Source organism: Malus sylvestris, chromosome 6 (genome assembly GCF_916048215.2).
Source record: "Malus sylvestris chromosome 6, drMalSylv7.2, whole genome shotgun sequence".
NCBI classification, from domain to species: Eukaryota; Viridiplantae; Streptophyta; class Magnoliopsida; order Rosales; family Rosaceae; genus Malus; species Malus sylvestris.
Window position 1 is genome coordinate 5,307,223 of NC_062265.1, and position 20,010 is coordinate 5,327,232.

A 20,010-nucleotide genomic window follows, 5' to 3' on the forward strand; every position below is an offset into this window, starting at 1 on the left:
GAGTTATGTCAATTTTAGAAACCATTTTAGCTAAAAAGCCTTCGTATAATCATAATTATTGGGTTTAGATGGCCCAAAAGGAATAGGATCCCATTTGGATCCTATTTGTGGGGAGCCAAATGATCAATCAATTGTGTCTATTCATCGTATATCGTACGGTTAAAAATTAATTTTTGTTTAAAATTAAATATAAACAGTATCCAACGAAAATTGACCGCACGATGTACGATGAACGATTGCGATTGATTGATCATTCGGATCCCCACATAGAGAATCCGAAGAGGATCCTGGTCCGGCCCAAAAGTGAAAAGGTGTTTTTACAAGTACAACTTATAGTATTAATTTTAATTGATGGTAATTATTAGATACAGCAGTTGGATGTATACAATGATACAGTGTTGTAGTAATATATTTGTACTTCGGTTTAAAGCATAGTAAGTCTCTTTTTAATAAGGTTTCATTTTGCCTTGAAGTCCACTTCAAGCATGCCCCTTCTTCCAACTTGATCATCCTTAATATGATATGTTTTTATTTTATTGCATGCTGGTACCAATGTAAAGAGAATACCATTTCAAGTGTTAAATACACACACACACAGATCCTTTAACAAGAGGGATCCCTATATTCCAAAAAAATGGGGACACCCTCTTGACCGTTAGATTGTCTTTTAATGAAATTGTGTGGTTGAGATTAAATCACATACCACACAATCTCAACTTCACAATTTCATTAAAGGCAATCTAAATGTTGCATGGTGGTACCAATGTAAAGAGAATACCATTTCAAGTGTTACACACACACACACACACAGATCCTTTAACAAGAGGGATCCCCATTTTCCAAAAAAATGAAGACACCTTCTTGACCGTTAGATTGCCTTTTAATGAAATTGTGTGGTTGAGATTAAATCACAGGTCACACAATCTCAACCACACAATTTCGTTAAAGGCAATCTAACGGTTAAGAGGGTGTCCCCATTTTTTTTGAAAAATAGAGATCCCTCTTATTAAAGGATTCCTATACATATGTGTGTGTGTGTGTTGCAAGACAATGTGACTTGCATTGTTAGGCTTACCATCGTACTTAGTACTAATACGATTTTCCTTTGAATATGTAGGTTAATGGCTTAACTATATCTATACTCTTTGAAATTTCACTTCAATCTGAAACTTAAAACTTTTGTTACTTAATTTCGAAAACTTAACTCCTCACTTTTGCATCTTACTAGTAAAGTCCATTAATAAATCTGTTAAAATTGTTAACATGACACAATAAGGCTCATTGGTTAAATGATACTCGAGTTTAAGTTTAATGAGATTTTATCGTAAATAAGCATAGTTTAAATCGGTGGTGGAGCTAGTATGGGGTCATTGGGTGCTCATGACTCTAACAAGTTCAACATCACTATGTATGTTTGTCTATGTATTTGTATTTGACTCCTATAAACAACTAGAAAATATAAAAATTAGCAACACTAAATTACAACCTCTTTCTTCCATACTTTTCTATCATTCCTCTATCTACCTTTTCTCTCTTCTTGCGTGCGACTTTACTGTGCACACTTTAGTGTTCGATGAAATGTCTATGTTGACAACCCTTGACAATCTTCAATATAACTCTACAATTTCCTATTTTCAGCCTGACAAGCCTCTCATATTGTCGACATATGTTGGAAGGAATCACCAGGTGCTTGACAAGAAATGGTCCGATGAAGTTTTTTTTCATCGAAATCATGACCCGTTATTTTAAATCTTGACTTTGCCACTCCGATACTTGTTTAAATTACAGAAAACCTAATAAAAAATAATTTCAAAACTTTAATTTTAACCAAAATTATTCAAACAACTTTATTTAATGATTAAGACAAAAAAATTGCCGCATCTCACACACTACGCGCACTGACACGCGGGCCCTCTTTCACATGAAATAACAGTTTTCCTTCTCTTTTCACATCTTTACCATCATTTTTTAAATTTTCCCCGTATTCCTTTACCTCTCATCTTTCACCGGTTCGCCCAACCTTCTTTCTCTTTTTTCACTCATCTTTCACGTCATGTTTTTTTGTTTTTTAGGAAGAGACGTCATGTTTTTGTTTTCCCCAAATTCCTTCCTTCCTCCCTCCTCTCACTCTCTTTCTCTCTCTCTCTCTCATTCCTCTCCCCTCTCTCTCTCTCTCTCTCTGTTAACCCTTGGTCAACTTTGGTAAGATTTGTGTGGACCAACATTTTACTTTCTCACAATCTATCACTATATCCTCTTCATTATTGTTTATTAGAAATTTATTAATTAAGAACAGTTCCTAATAAAGTTTGATTAATCCGTAATATCAAATATTTTACAAATGGTGATTGTTTATCAATTAATATTTTAAAATAGTAGTTATTTCTCAATTAATATTTTAGAAATAGAGATTATTTCTTAATAAATACTAACGTTTGTCTACACATTTTTTAGAAAATGAGAAGGAGAGAGGGAGAGAACGTGGAAGGTTTTTGTTTTTTTTTTTTTGGTTTTTTTTATTTTACATATTAAAAATATTTTAACATCATCTGTATGTGAGGCTTCAATAAAAAAAAGTAAAAGTTAAACCTGTGAAATTACATTATTGCCCATCTTTTTTTTTGTGTGATAGAATATTAAGTTGTTTTTTCACCATCTTTTGGTTGACAAAGAGGATTTCATTAATTAATTAGTAGAGATTCATAAAATAGTGACTATTCCTCAATAAATATAAATATTTTTAAAATAGTCAATAAATATTTTAAATAGTGACTAATTCTTAATTAATATTTTAAAAATAGTGATGGTCTCTCAGTAAGTAAATAAAAAGTTCATGGAATGATGGTATAAAAAACAAATAATAACACAAAGAATAAACGGGAGAGTGACGTGAGAGTGGAGATGGGTGACCTCACGCCTTATCTGCGCGTGTCAGGTATGAGGGGCCCACGTGGCTGCGTGAGTCAGTTGTCAGTTCGTTCTTGATGTCTGTTATTTTTAAGAAGTTATGTTCGATGGATTTAGCATCTATCTCTTCGTGTCGACATGGAGAGGTTTATGAATAGGCCTTCAGTATATGCCGACGTAGACAACCACTAAATAAAGGAGGGGAAAGAACTCAATCAACCATATATGTCATCTATGACATGGAAACCATTTTAGGGTTTGGACCCCCCCCCCTACCATGCAAAAGTTTCAATCTGATGAGCTAAGGATGGGAATAACTTGCATCATAAGCTACCCCTTTACAGCTTACATGAGCTGATGAGCTAAATTCATATCTTCTGGGCTTAGCTTAACTCGCACATACGAGTTTACCAAAACAAAAACAAAACAAAAAAGAAGAAGATCGCACTCGCGTTTGACAACCGGAGCTACCATGACATCTAGGGTACGGATGACAAGTCGTGTTGAAACTTTCATGTCAGCGGATATATAATTAGAGTCAACTCGAACATTACACGGTATTAGTTAGGTCATCTTTTCCACAAATAGCTATAGCATTTCTACACCATTTTCACATTTTTTTTTTCACCCTTACATACTAAACTACCTCATTTTATTCTAATTTTTCACATTGTATTCATGTCATACACTCTTTTCATACCCACCCTTCTCTTAGGGTGCGTTTGTTGCACCGGACAATTTCAGACTGAACTGGATTCAAGGACTAACCTAGACTCGGTTAGACTAAACTAAGTTGAGCTAATTTAATGAAGCGTTTGGAGTAGTGTTATACTGAGAAGCTGGACTAACAATACATTATTGTTATATTTTAATTTATTTTCTATTAAAAATATCAAAATGAATATATGGAAAATTAGAAGGGCATAGCCCTTTCTTCTTTAAGAACGTAGGTGCTCCTCTGCAACTTGGAGAATTATTGAAGTTTCAATAACAAAGGTCTACACCCATTCAAAACCCAAACATATCAAACATGGGATAATAATCCTAGCTAGTCCCCATTTAAGAAGGTGAAACAAACACATTCTTAATGTCTAAGTTGTTAACATGCAATTAATATTAAAATATTTAACAAAATACGTAACAATACCAACATGAAACTTAAAGAATATGTAACAATACCAATAAGTTAAAAAACAAACTACAAAATAATAAAATATTGAGGGGCTATGTTTAGCCCATTTCGATTGGAGGTGGTATATAAATATAGCCTGACACGGTTCATTTAGAATAATTTTTTTGCAGGGTTATAATTCTGGATAGGGTTATACTTTCGATTGGAGATGGATCCGGAGAGAATTAGTCTCAAGTGTCAAGTTTTGAAGTCCCCTAGACGTCGCCAAATCCAATCCTTCTCCAACCGCAGGTGCATCCGCATCAACAGGAGTAAAAACATTCTCAAAACTCCTTTTGCCATCCCTGCGACAAAGCTACCTTCCTCATCTCGAACCACAATACCTAACCAAAGATGTTGATTAGGTTATATATGAAACATGAAACATAAACATTGAAACTTAATCAAGTCATCCAAGCAGAAATAGGCTGGATCCCGCCCCGCCGAATCAAAACCTTAATTTGCTATAAAGAAACTAATATTAAATCTAAGATAACATTTGATAACCATTTTGGTTTTTAATTTTTAATTTTAATTTTTATAAAAGTTGAAAACTGAAAACCAAATTTCGAAAATTCAAAAAAGTAGTTTCACTTTTTAGTTTTCAATTTTTAATCTTCACTTTCATTATTTTGAAATTAAAAAAAAATGGTTATAAACACAACCTCTTACTATCATATCAAACAGACGCTATAGGTGCAGTTTTTGCTCTTGTTTTATTTATTTATTTTTTGTGTTTTGGCCTCATATTATATAGAACATGACGCTGGGTGAAAATTACGGCAAACAAAAAATTCGTTTTTCTCGTCACACTATATAAAACAGGAAAATGATCCTTGTCGGATCCTTTTTTTTAGGGATCCCGTGATCTCATCCATTTATCGTATATCGTGTGGTCAGTTTTCGTTATGTATTATTCATATTTAATTTTAAATTTTAAATTTTGAAATGATTTCTGATCGCACGATATACGATGAACGGATGAGATCTCGAATCCTTTTCCTATAAAACAGAGGAGCTAAAGTGAGAGTTTCTCAAATAATCAAGTAATGCGAGATAAAAAAAGAAAAATTAAAAACACAGAATAAAAGCGTGATAAGCCTAGTTTGCATGTAAATAAATAAGTGAGTTAAATTACAGAATTAGTCAATCATAATATTTTATGTTCATTTACAAAATTTAAACATAATATTTTATTTTCCTTTACAAAATTTACACTTTTTTTTTTTCATCACACATAATATTAAATATATTAATAGACCATAATACACAGACCAAATGATGATAAAATATCTTTTTACAACATTTAATTAGTGGAGCAAGAGGCGTTTCCAAATTGGGTTTCTTTTCCTCAACACGTGCCGCAGTTTTATGCCATTTCACCTGAAAACGTGTACGACTGCTAGGCTTTTGCTGCTTTACCACCAAACTCCACTCTCAGAGAAAAATTGAAGTATTCATGGCTCGTTAATTAAACTGCAATCAAAATGAGAGAAATTAAATTGGGGAGGAATTGTATTAAAGAAGAGATTTTTTTTTTTGAACAAACCATATTATCTACACTAAGAGGAGGGTGTGGGTCTAGCCTCACAATGAGCTAAGTAATAATGATGTTCAAATTCACTTTTGGCAAGAATCGTATTGGCGTGAGTCAATATTTAGGAGAAAGGGAAAGTAAATATTTTGTAATTATTAGAGTTATGTTTTATGAAGGATATAGTTGTGTTCTTTATTGTTGTTTCCTTTTGTAACAAGGATTGTATATACTTATATTTAGAATTATGAAATACATGAAAATTAAGCCGTAAAATTCTATTTGGCATCCGAGCTGAGTTGTAACCCTAAAAAATTCCACCGTGTGCTGCTGCGGTGAAAATCCCGTGCCTCTGCTGCTACCACTATCGTGATGGCTAGTATTGAAGAAAACTCACGGTTGAAAATTGGAGGGTGGTTCATGTACGACCACCGACAATTCGATTGTGAGCCCTGTAGTGATACATAATGATGCTTCAAACGTACCAAATATTGTGAAACTCAATGGATCAAATTATCCTCTTTGGTTCAAAGTATTGGAGATGCATATCGCTGGGCTTGGTAAGAAAGGGTTCGTGACAGGGAGTATCAAGGAACCCAAGGAAGAAAGTGCCGAGTATGAAGCTTGGGAAACTGGGAATGAAATTATGAAATGGTGGTTGATTAATTCCATGGATCCTAACATCTTGGGGTTTTTCATCCATCTTCATACCACTAAAGAAGTATGAGATACTGCTAAAGAAGTATGGGAAGAAGTTGCTTGGACATATTATGATGGTTATGATATTTCTCAGACTTATGCCGATCTCAAAGCAATATGGCAAGAACTGGATCAAAGAAGACCGATTAAGATGAAGTGTGCTATTGACTTGAAGACACTTCAAGATGAGGCTCAATTGGACTAAGTGAATGCCTTCTTGGCGGAACTTGATGATGTATTTGATAAGGTATGTAATGATATTTTGAGAACTCAACCCTTACCATATGTGAAGGAAGTGTTTTTTGTTGTTAGACGTGAAGCTCAACGTTATGCTACGATGATGGGAGGAAGTAGTGTCAGCAGCCAAGGAGGGAGCTTGACACATTCTGTAGCCATGGTGTCTCGACCATCCTCTACTGGCCGGCCGTATGTTTCATCATCGTTGACAACTTCCCGTCCTTTTACTCGGAAAAATAAAGATGATTTAACATGTACTTTATGCGGTCAAACCTGTCATACTGAGGACACTTGTTTTCAAAAAGCATAGAGTCCCTGAATTGAAGAAAAAGTTACGTGCAAATGAGCGAGCTGCTAATGGAGCAAGTAGAAGTTGTGCATCCATTCTCGCTACTGCACCTAGTACCAAGGATGTCATGCTTACCCTTGGAGATCCAAGTCAAAGCTTGTTGACTAGGACCACTCCTTGTGAATCGCCATCCAATACATGTAGTATGGGATGTGTTCTTTTAGGGTGCGTTTGGTACACGGGATGGAACGGAACAGAGTGGGACGGACGCGTTTCGTCCCACGTTTGGTGCGCTAAAATTATGTGGAACGCGTGTCCCGCGGAACGAAAATTGGCTAAATTTTGGTTCCCCCTCTCCCCCCTGGAACGGGTTTTTCCGTCCCGTGGAACACAAAAATCATAAAATTCAAGACAAAAATACCCCTTAGCTTTTTCAATATTTACACCTTCTAAATCATACAACAAACCCTAACTATCTTTCTCTTCTCTCTGCCGCTGTGAACTTGTTCATCCTCCTGCATCTCCCCTTCGCAACCTTCCTCCTCATCCTCTTCCGTGTAGCCTCTCCGTGAACTTTCAGCTCTGCATTTCCGTTCCAGGTTCGATCTGATTGTGATTGTGTAGCCTCTCGGTCTCTCTTTCTTTGTATTTTGTAGTACTTTCTGTTTCTCTCTTGGTTTGGTGTTTGCTGGGTGTCAGTCGTATGCCCGGCAATTCCAAATCACCGGTGCCTTTTCTATGAATCCCCTTTCTGGGTTTTTCTTTGCAATCCTCGAATTGAATTGGGTTAATTTCAATTTCAAATTTTTGATTTGATCCATAGCTTTCAGTCCTCATACCATTTTTTGGAGGGTCGCAGTCGGAAACCACATGGACTGACTGACTCAATCTTATCTTTAATTAATTTTGATGTAAATTTGAAGTTGCATTATTATTCTTTTCTGATTTGTTTGTTTCGATTTCATTAACACCCAGTTCCTAATTCTGCTGAATTTCTTTGTATTTTGTAGTGCTTTAATTTCTTTGTATTCTTTTCTGATTTGCTTGTTTTGATTTCTTTGTATTTTGTAGTGCTTCGATCTGCCCAATACTGCATATGCAACCAAAGATCCGCCACTGTTTATATGCTTCCACTCCCCCTATTGAGCAGTACTGCATTCATAGGTATCTCTCTATCTGGATTCATTTTTTCAGTGTTCAAGTTTCAATTTTTATGTGCTGAAATCTATAAATCTGATGTCTTTGGGTTCTGTTGGATTGGATTGGGTTACCTGTTTTGGATTTTCCTTTGTTGGATTGGATTTTCCTCTGTTGGTTCATGGGGCTGTTTGATGCCACAATTTTGATTTCATTCTTTTTTAATTTTTTTGGAAGTAATTTTGATTTCATTCTTAGTTTGGTTCTCTGTTGGATTTTCCTCTGTTGGTTCATGGGGCTGTCTGACGTCGGGAGTTTTGATTTCATTCTTAGTTTGGAGCTTTGTTCTTGAATATGGACACAGACAAATGCATCTTTCGAGATTTCAAGACTGAACTGCATTTGTTTTGCATCTGTTGGATTTTCCTCTCTTTGTCATTATATGCTCTTCTTCCCTTGGATAATTTTTTGTATTTTTGTCTATTGGAATGCTAAAATAACGGCCTAGGAAGACATCTTGTTTAGGTAATTGTAATGAGTAGCTTTAATATTTGATTCATGTTGAAAATACTGCCACTGGTAAACTACAGAGTAGAAGTTGGATGATAAGAAAAAAGTTATTACTTGTTTGGGAACATTTATTGATTAAAAGTGAAAAAAAAGAGTTGTTGAAATTGAATGGTGAATCTAGGGTATTAGCCGTAACTGGGACGGGTTTGAGCTGAGTATTGCCAAAAACTGGTTTGCTCATGTTGTGACTGGAGGAAAGCAATGGCATTGGGACTCTTTGCCAGTTTTGGTTGTACGTTTGTGAAAAGCTGAATTGTCTCGATTTTCTCTGTACTAGAGGGTCTCTAGAGTTGATGTTTAGTCCTTGTGTGTTCAATGTTCAAGGGGCTTCCTCAAGTTACAGTGAAAGTTTAGTTGGTTTAAGCTCTTGCTGTATTCGTTTCTATTTCTCAATCTAGGCATGCTAGCACTATATGTCAAACCTGTGAGTGAGTGTTAGCACTATTTTGCATCTATGAATTTCCTCGCTTCCCTGTTTGCATATCTTACCTTTGACTATTAATTCTACTGTAATTGCTACTTTTTGGTAATGATACCTTTGTTTATCATCTCATGTATTTTCATGTTAGTGGCATGTATGTTATATTGCTGTATAACTTAACCTCCTATGTTAGTCGAGTAATGTATTGGGCTAGATAAGAAACAATATGTGAGGGTTTTCATTGCAGCATCTCTTTGTTTGCATTAATTTTTAATGACCTTGGTTTTTGCAGAATTTTTGTTAGCTTTTAGTGAAACAATGTCAGGGTTTTCAGAGAAGCGAAAGCCAAGTTACCATCTCAGCTTGAGGCCATGGTCTCCCATATGATCAGGTGTTGAAAATTACAATGAAGTTAGTCAAAGATACTGATATGACGGGTATTTGGTGTACCCTGGATGACTCTCACAAGGCAGATTTCATTAAAATGTTTATGGATGGCAACTGAGCATTAGGGGGTTTAGTATGATATGAACTTTAGTAATCTTTTTGTTTTCTTCCCTAAAGTCAGGACAAATGTTTAATTTGGGATTTCATGTTTAAGTTATGGATATTTCATGTTTAAGTTCTGGATATTTCATGTTTATTGCTTTAGCAAGATAATATCATTAAACGTATATATTTTTCATCCTTGCATGACAACCATTGCCATAGGCATCCAATTGTCTCACAGCTCAACTTCTAATATACATATTGTTTGACACAATTTGCATTTCAATGTGATGACGAAGAGATGAAAGCAGATTGTGTCAAAGATTCCAAAATGGCCATTGCATCAACGGTTGTTCTACTATACCAACCTCTTCATATGTGATTCATCACATATACATAACCATATACATATTGCGGCTACACTGCCATGTGCCAAGTGCCAAGTGCCAAGTGCCAAGTGCCAAGCCAATGGCATGCTCTCACCCTATTATTTTTTTAAATCACATAAAATTAATTGACGTATTATCCCACTAAATTAATTATATGAGCAACATAAAGTACAAATACATGTCTCTTGTTTTCTGTTATACACGGTACAAAATATGAACACATCCAAGTATAGTGTACAAAATATATCATAGATAAGTAGCAGCAAGAAGAACAAAAAAAAAAATTGTTCCGTCCCGTCCCGTCCCAAGCCTAAACATTGTACCAAACAACAGACGGAACAGGGGTAAGTTAGTCATTTTAATCTTTTGGTTCCGTTCGTCCTGCGCTTACCAAACACAGAACGGAACAACTCTCCCGTCCTGTCCTGCGCATACCAAACATAACATGGAACCACTGTTCCGTTCCGTCCCGTCCCGTCCCGTTCCGTTCTGTTCCGTCCCGTCTGCGTACCAAACGGTACCTTAGCCTCTGACATGGAACATCATATAGGTTGGATTCTAGACTTTGGTGCAACATACCATATGACCTTTGATAATTTTTTTTTTAGTTGTATGTCAATGACTCCTCGGAAGTGTATCACAATGGCAAATGGCACCACTGCATCGGTTCTTGGGGCCGACGTTGTGGATGCAAATTTCTTATTCCTTGGTCTTGGATAAAATTGCACCTACAAAACAAATAACACATTTGGTCAAGGCCAAGAGCCTCATGCGCTCACGATGAATTGGGGGGGGGTTTTGGCTGAAGAACCTTTTATGCCAAAGTTAGAATTTTAAGGGAAAAATGTTTAGAGAATTTAGCAAGAGTGTAGAACTTAGGCTTTAGAGAAAATGAGGGTGTTTATATAAGTGTGTGGCCGGCTCCTTTGGGAGGAGATGGACTAGCCACTTGGATGGCTTATTGGATGAGATTCATGATTTGTAGCTAATTAATATAATTTGAAATGAAAGATTTGGGGATTACCTTGTGGAGAATATTTGATGAAGATGGATTAAATAGGTTTTAAATAAATATCTATTTTGGACACTTTTAACTTGATTGAGAGATGATTGCCCATTTCTTGCGTGTAGAAATCCCAAATTAAATAATTAATAGTGAAAAAGAAAAAGAAAAGGGGAGTTTAGTAATATCGTGAAACTACCGGGCAGAATTTTGCAATTTGGGAATAGTAGAATACCAAATATGCAAAAGAGAGAAGAGAGCGGAGAGATTGTCGGAGAAAAAAGGCAAACTCGCATCTGTCTCATTAGCTCTACTGATTTGATTCCAGGGTTGATTCCTTGTCCCATTTCCCTTTATATTTCACGGATCGTCTTCTTCCCATCAATCAATCTGCTCTCGGAAACCCTTTTGCGTTCATCAAAAGCCAAATTTCGCAGTGACAATGACAGCTTCTTCCGGTGAAAACTCTCTGGACAGGTACCCTCCCTCCTCTCGCCTTTTCTCCTTCCTTTGATTTCTTCTTGCAACTTTGACTGGATATATGATCTGGGTTCTTATTATAATTTCAATGTCCGCCAGTTTCAAACATTTATTCTGTATAACATTCCAAGTTCAAATCCACATCTGCGTATATGCTTTTGTTGTTTTTCAAATGTCTCTTATGGAGCATTGCGTTGTGATTGGTTATTTTGTTTATGGTTTGTATGAATTTTATGCTAATGTTGGTTCTATGGATTGTTTAAAAATTCCATTGATCTGGTTCTTGTTATGTGTGGATTTTGCAAGTTCATATTTATTTTGCTTCTTCCTGTGAATTTGTGATTTTACTGATATTCTTGGTAACACGATTCATATTCGAAAAAAGAAAAAGGTAACAGACAAAGAAATCAAGTGGTTTGTGAATGGAGAATATGTTAGTAAAACATTGTCATCGTCCTCATCCTCGCCCTTCTCCCAGTCACATTGGGACATTAGTAGGCTATGCAGAACCAAATTGTTTGAGGATATTATGTAACATCCCACATCGTCCAGGGGAGTGGATCCTGTAAGCCTTATATGTATATTCCCATCTCTACCTAGCATATCTCTATCTAGCATGAGGCCTTTTAGGAACTCACTGGCTTCGGTTTCCATCGAAACTCCGAAGTTAAGCGATCGCATGATGGGTGACCCACTGGGAAGTTGTCGTGTGAGTTTCTAGAAACAAAACCGTGAGGGTGTGGTTGGGGCCTCAAACGGACAATATTGTGCTACGGCAGAGTCGAGCCCGGGGCCCGAGCCGGGATGTGACATATTAAAATAATACTTTCAATTTAAGTGGCATGTTGAACCATTTTCCATGGTCCTTTGTATGAATAGTTGTCTTGGCCAATTGCTATAGGCATTTAATAGTTTTAGCTCTTCGGCTGAAACTGCTGTGTGCATAAAACCATACAAACATACATACAACAACAACAACAAAGCCTTTTCCCACTAAGTGGGGTCGGCTGTATGAATCCTAGAACGCCATTGCGCTTGATTTTGTGCCACGTCTTCTGTTAGATCAAAGTTCGACTTGTATGCCATTGTTCTCTCCTCTAGTTGTAAGTTTTGCATAGACTGTATGTGTCGATTGTTCTTAGAATTTTAATTCCGAGGAACCTCTTCCTGTGTATTATCTCTTCTTGTTATGCCTTTGTTTCTCTGGCATGATTGATTTGTATTAGGAAGATGATTGTGGTTCTTCTCAGTTTCTCTTCCTACTGTTGAAGTTGTCTTTAGCTTTGAGGTGCAATATCGATCTGGTATCGACAGAGTTAATAGGAATTGACTTAATTCAAATAGCCCTAAAGTTAATAGACGCTGAATTAATTCAGACAGCCCTATGATGTTTATTGCCGAACTCAAATTAAAGGACAACCTTACCTGATCAAAACAATATATACTATGAAAAAAAATTTGTTCGAATATGAACAAATATTTCAAGCCATTGTCTTTGTGTCCCGTAGGCAGAAATTAGACACGTCTATACTCCCAGAAAGGAGGTAATGTGGACTAACCTAAGTCTACAAGGTTACGAAGACATAATTGTTCTCTACGGCCTTTTCTTTGTATATATTATGGTGTCTAAATTCATGTTCTTTTCATCTATACTGCATGAGACAAATGATTGTTACATTTGTGATTTTTTTCGTTTCATGTTTTTGTACTCATGCCTAATTGTCTATTTATTTTTCTTTTCTGTGTCCGTGCAACCAGCAAAAGTTCACTCTCTGGAGTTGCTCCACTTGAAGCAGTATTATTTGATATTGATGGAACGCTGTGTGATTCGGATCCAATTCATTACTATGCCTTCCGTGAAATGCTACCAGAGGTAGATGTCCTTTCTTTTTGTTTGGTCTTTTCCTTTTTCTTACGATTAGTCGGGCAATAAATTTACTTATTGTTACTCTACATTCATATCGCACTGTGAAAAGTGCAAAAGGTGCATCTACGGTTTTATGAAAGTTGCTCATACTTTTTATAAGCTTTATATACAACGGAAAGGTGTACTGAAGTGGGAAAATTAACAGATAGGTTTCAACGGAGGTGTTCCGATTACCGAGGAGTACTATATTGAGAATTTCGCTGGGAAGCATAATGATGATGTTGCCAGGATACTCTTTCCTGATGACTTCGAAAGAGGCTTAAAGTTCACAGAAGACAAGGAAGCCATGTTTCGCAGGTAAAAACTTCACTTTCTCTGTGCTGCGTGCATAGCATTTCTTTCTGGTTCCCACCTTACATAATTTCCCTGATGGAAACAGATTGGCCGTAGATAAATTGAAGCCTGTGAATGGTCTCTATAAAGTGAAGAAATGGATTGAAGATCGTGGGTTGAAACGGGCTGCTGTTACTAATGCTCCAAGAGTGAATGCAGAGCTGATGATTTCAATGCTTGGCCTCTCAGATTTTTTTCAAGGTCTTGTCATTGGGAATGAGTGTGAGCATGCTAAGCCACACCCCGAGCCCTACTTGAAGGGTCTTGAAATACTCAAAGCATCAAAAGAACACACTTTCGTGTTCGAGGTTTGCCTCTTCTCACGTTATACTTTGAGAGAAATTTAAATGGGGGAACTTTGGAAACTTATGTTCTGATTTTGCTAGGATTCTGTCTCGGGGATTAAAGCAGCAGTTGCAGCCGGTATGCCAGTCGTTGGATTAACCACTGGGAATCCAGAACACATATTAGTGGAAGCAAAACCCACCTTTCTCATAAAGGACTATGAGGACCCAAAGTTGTGGGCGGCATTGGAAGAACTTGATAAGAAGAGCGGTACAAGTAGAGCATGAAAAGTTCCATCGTCTCAATCAAACGATTATAAGCTTAAAGGGTTACTAAAGGATGATTTGCAAATGCAGTAGTAAACTCAAAAGGTTTCTTAAATAATTCTGTCGCTGCCGCACACTTTTATCCGTCCATGGCCGCAAATTCTTGATGCCGTACAAGTTTCTTAAATAATTTCGTTGATAAAACGGATGCTGTATTCTTTCGCGGCCCATTCTCTCGTAAAATTGAAGTATCTGTTGTTGATTTTCTTCAATGCATGCATTTGATTCTGCAGTTGGAAATGAAGTGCTCTGTTTCACTCCAAGAAAGTGAAGGGCAGAGAATGGCTCCCAGCGAAACACCGGATTACGTACTATTAATTGTTACCAAAACGTAAATTTATTTTATATCAAATAGATGGATCGTCTTTCATGAAACTGTTAATTTTTACCTGAACGTTCATTTATTTTATACATTAAGATGACTAATTAACAATCCCCAATTTGATTATTATTATTTTATTGCAGAAATTATCTTTGAACTTTTTTTTTGTTGAAAAAATTCTGATTATGATACTTATACGGTTAAACCTAGAAGCTAAAAGTTGACCGGATGGATTTAGTAGTACATGTAACTTGTGTGATTCTATGAACTATGAAATGACATCAAATCTCCTCTTTCTTTTTTTTTATTTTTTTTTTAATGGTGAAATTGGGGGTCAAAATACCAAGAAAAACAACTTAACTATAAACAAAACAGATCTGGGGAAACCCAACAGCATCCTCAAGGATCAACCTATCCACAAAAGGAGGAGGCTCATAAAAAATATGAGGACCAATGTCAAACTTATGGCCTAAATCTGCCGTACCATCAGACACTTTATTCTTCTCACGATAAACATGTGAAACCGAGCAAATCGAATCCTGCGCAATAACTCAAATCTCAGTTCTTTATTGAGTATATATCAATAACAAACTTAAATCCCTTCCTTTTACAGCAACAAACGCAAAATAATTTACATCCAGAAAAATAAAACCCAAACACAAATGAGAAGAAACAAATGTGAACTTTCTCAACTAGTTCCTCCAATAATATTTAGAAGGGTAATCAAATAAGAAGTTCTAAAATTTGGGATCGAAAATGAAAGAAGTCTACTTCTAAATATTCTGAAAATTTGAAAAAGAATATTATTTGAAACTATACAGATGTTTTTTTTTTTTTTTTTATCAATCAAATTTAACAAACCTTCATTTGCTAGCATGTACAGAAAATGGTCAGATATTACTTTAGTCTAAAGTTGGGGAGGGGTGGCACCGTAGCCATTTCAGTTGGGGATTTCATTTTATTTACGGAATTGCCATGGTTTATAGAATAGGGTGGCTAAGTTTGTGCTTTGGGCCGCCCATGCATTTTCTTTGGGCTTTTTTGCGTGGCCTGTTTCCGTGTCTAGGATTTAGGCCCACTTCGGTGTTTAAAAGACCGTTGTGCCCATCTGGGCTTTAAATCGTAGGGCTCCGTGTATAACTTTGGTGGGCAATTTTGTAAGTCTCTTTTTTCGCAGGAGTTAGTGTTGGACAGGTTTGAAGGTCAACCAAATCCTAACCCAACTTTTACAATTCAGGCTCGGGTTGGGTTTCATTTGGGCTCGGTTTTAATTGGGTTTGGGTTGCCCAACTTTTTTGAGTTTAATTATGTAACAACTTAGTTTCTAAATTCTTAAAAAAATTAAGCCAAGTAGCATCAAAGTTAGTTAACTTTAATTTCATAAATCAATCAGAGTTGCTGAGCAATTGCTTCGAGACACAAAGGATTTAGGTTTTGGAGACTAACAATCAACTATAAAACTTTAGGATTTAGAGACTATGAATATGGGCTGACTAATCTAAGCCTTTTATTACCTAAAAGTTTAAGTAATTATAAAGGATAATTTATTTAAAAAAGAAAAAGAAAAGAAAGGGCGTTGATTTTTGGACTTAGCCCACTTGGGTGTAGTATAAGAATTAATTGATATGGTTTACAATTTGGTTAGATTGGGTTTGGTTAATTGGGTTGGGTTGGGGATGGACGGGCAAATGATCCATCCAACTCAACCCAATCAATGAACGGGTTGAAATTGGGTTGGGTTCGGACGGGTTATAACTAAAAAAAAATTAACTTGTTTGGGTTTAAAGTAGGATTGGACATGGACGGGTTCGGATTGGCCCAACCCAAGTTGCACCCTTAGTGTTCGATGGGTTTGATAGGGGGCTTACACGTTCGTGTTTGGTGAGGGTGGTTGTTACTTAGAGCATTTCCATCCCTAAAAAAATCCTTGGTTATAGGCAATTCAATCCCTCCAAAGTGAATAGTAACTACCTTTAGTGAACAGTAACTGTGTAAGTGTATTTTCACCCCTAAACTGAATAACTCAAGCAATTCATATTAAAATATTATTAAAAGTTTTTTTTTTAAATACTAAAAGATAATTTTATTTTTAATTTCGGATGATAATAAAAGATTGGTTGAAAGTATTTGAAAATATTGAAATGTGATGTAAGGTGAAAGAATATGATTAGGTATTTATAGGAAGAGAGAGAGTGTGTGTGTGGAAGGGGGCGAGTAAGGCCCCTTCGTGCACCATTTTCTCATCCTTTGTCCACGGTGTGGGCATGCAGAGTAGGGTTTGGTGAGGGCGGCTGTTACAGAGAGAGGGAGAGAAAGGGGCGTGCGGCTTAGAGAGAGAGAGAGAGAGAGAGAGAGAGAGAGAGAGGAGTAGCCATGTTAAACAAGGGCAAGTTAGGGCCGTTTGTACAGGGTCTTAGATTCGGTCAGTGGAAGGGGCCAGTGAGGCCCCTGTGTGCACGATTTCCTCATCCTATGTCAACAGTACGTCTGCATGTGGCGATTCTATACGTGATTTGCTCATCCTTGGTCTACCCTATGTCTGCATCTACTGATTGACAAGATAAGAATTGGTTTTTTAATCTATAACCCATGTTTTTGTGAATTTATAATGAATTAGGGGTTTTTGAAAGTGCTTTATGTGTTCTCGTTCTTTGATGCATTAAAGACCTGCCTGTTCTCATTTTATTTTTCTTGGTTCGATTCTATTATCCTCTGCGTTTTTCTCTTTGAAGGTGGGTTGTCTCCTTCGGGGTATAATCTGCATTTTACTGTTCATTTAAGTTTAAAGCCATGTTTTTGTGTGTTTTTTTATAATGAATTAGGGTATTTAGAGAGTATTTGTGTTCTCATTCTTTTGTTTCTTTAGAGACTTGCCTGATGTGTTTAATATTATTATCTCTTTGGTTCGGTTCTGATATCCTATGCGTTTTGTTATCAACCTATTGAGTTTATTTACGAGCTACTTTTGTTTTGAATGATTAGTATAATTGTACACTATTCTTTATGTCATAACTTTGTCTGCAACATTGTATTATTATTATTTTGTTGAATGCAACATTGAATTATTGATTTCAGTGTCTTTGCGATTATAGACTTCATGATCCCTATTATTCTGGTTGTATTTGTCTGATTTTGTGTATAAGTTCATTAATACTCAAGTAGGAGAATGTAAACATAAATATAGGTATCAATGACTTGTCAATCAATCATTTGATTCTCGAGTAATTGATTATTTAAGTGAGTTGATATACGAATGATTTTGCAGCCCCAATATGGCTCTAATAGTACTCTTAACAATGATTAAAATCTCTATTTAGTAAGACTTATTATGGTAGGACATACAACATAAATTGCCATTATGAGAATCTCTCATTTAATAATACGCTTGATTGAGAGATATCCTAACAACTACATAAGGATTGTCCTTACTCTCACAATACACATCCTATTACAATGCTAAACCCCATTCACTAGCAAGAGCATTTAGAATGTAGAGTAAAAGACAATTTTGAAATCAAAACCAACCATGACTTCAAATTCAAGCGAGAAATTAAATTCTTTTATATTCATTTGGTTTATTTAATTTGTGGTTCTAATATCTTGTTGTTGTGATTTCAAAATATATTTTACATATTTTTCTTCCAACAGTTCAACCATCCTTAAGAGATAATTATTATGACTAAAAACTACAATGTTATTCCTTTAAAGGTACCGAACTATGCTCATTTAACGATCTCTATTACACGAGCCTAGGTCCAAGCTTGCTCCCCAGTCTTTTTGAGCTTCGGCCAGTAAGCCGGTCGATGGTTAAGAGAACTTATTATTTGCTTTTGAACTTGGCTGCCACCAAATAACTCCACCAAATACTTTAGCGATCATCACCATGAATGCTGCAAAAAATTGATTGGCATCACTGAATGATGGTCAAAAGAAAGAGAAAAACTTGTGTGGGGTTTAGCTTACCACTAGACTTTGCTGAGTGGCACTACAATTCACTAACAAATCGTCACATGACAAGTCTTAAATATAATTTTTTTTCCATTCTTTTATATTTAGGATTCTCATAATTATATTTGGCTAATTATATTAGCACCCACAAGTTGTTGAATAAACTCCACATACTTAATATACCCCACATTTACTTTTTCAATTAAAAATTATCTTAATACACCCCACTTCCTTCCCCATAATACCCCCCATACCCCATATTCTTAATATACACCTTACATTTTCTACATACACCTCCACATTTCTCAAATCTTGTAACACTCATTTTTAATTTTGCCGAATGATTTCAAGCCATCTGAACGTTAGTTTGCCGAATGATTTCAAATTGAATGATTTGAAAAAAATGTTTAGGTTCATTTGAACGTTTTTCAATAACAATAATAATGATTTCAAAGCTACCATGTTGTTTCCATTTTCTTGTGCATATTTTGGTCGAACCAAGTCGACCTGCAAGAAAGCATCTTAGATTAGTGCAAGAAAGAACCCTATGAATGTCATTGACTCAATCTTCAATCAGTTCGCATGCCATGGTTTTTGAATTATGAGATTCATAAGTGCTAATTCTTGAATTATTAGATTGAGTGAGATTAAATAATTATCGATGTCGTCGAAATCACTAAAACAAAGAAAAATATGAAGTCTTACCTCATGTAAAGCTTTCGAAACACCGATTTCATGTTCCGGTCAAAAATAATTTTTCTCAATCAACATGTTTGTAGTTTCATTGCTTAGGGTTTTATTCAACAATGGAGGGTGTGAGGGGTTTTGATAGTTGAAGTAGATAAATAATACGTTAAAAGTGATTTGGGGTGTATTTAGAAATTTTTTGTTTTTTTTAAGCCTAATAAGGTCAAAATTGTAATTGCATAGTAGGGTAAATAAGTTATTAATATTAAATTTTAATGTGGGATACGTTCAACATTTTGTGGGGTGCTAATATAAAATGCCTTATATTTCTCACTAATTAATATACATCAATCTAATGGATATTTTTTTGTTTTTGTTTTTTTTTAAAGGGGGACAACTGGTGGCAAACCACGGTTATCCATCTCAAACATTCCCTCCAATTTATGTTGCACGACTCTTTCACTTTCTTCTCTCTCCCACTTCTTTGTCTCTCTGACTTTTTTCTCTCACTGTTCTCCAGAAAAAATTCTGTACCCTAAACAAAATCACTTTCTCCAACTTTTGTCATGGAAAGCAATCACGAATCTTAAAGTTTTTTCATTATTTATACAATACTTGATTTGATCATGTGAACTTGATACGAATAACCCACATATATAGGTGTATTAGGGTTAGCCTAATTTTTTATTTGTTTTCGTTAAGATGTTAATCTAATATTAGGGCTCAAATGTTAATCAAAGTTATGGTTAATATGTTGATATGAATTACCCACATATTTATACAATAGTTTTTTCCGTTCTTTACTATGAGATTTTTTTTTTGTTTCTTTCAATTGGTAGGTTGCTGCTGAGACAAT

General features: G+C 35.7%; 1 protein-coding gene and 1 long non-coding RNA gene across 2 annotated transcripts; both read left to right on the forward strand.

Annotated features, from left to right (window-relative positions):
* The first annotated feature begins 7,296 nt into the window (after window positions 1-7,296).
* On the forward strand, window positions 7,297-9,664 carry LOC126625287 (uncharacterized). The gene is made up of 3 exons (XR_007624372.1): window positions 7,297-7,436; window positions 7,909-8,001; window positions 9,258-9,664. It is a non-coding gene; the product is annotated as an uncharacterized LOC126625287 (long non-coding RNA).
* A 1,455-nt stretch (window positions 9,665-11,119) lies between these two features.
* Window positions 11,120-14,572, forward strand: LOC126627011 (haloacid dehalogenase-like hydrolase domain-containing protein Sgpp). Its single transcript, XM_050296428.1, has 5 exons — window positions 11,120-11,323; window positions 13,085-13,199; window positions 13,399-13,550; window positions 13,633-13,894; window positions 13,973-14,572. The coding sequence occupies exons 1-5, from the start codon at window positions 11,289-11,291 to the stop codon at window positions 14,156-14,158; spliced, it is 750 nt and encodes a 249-aa protein (XP_050152385.1). The 5' UTR covers window positions 11,120-11,288; the 3' UTR covers window positions 14,159-14,572.
* Window positions 14,573-20,010: the final 5,438 nt, after the last annotated feature.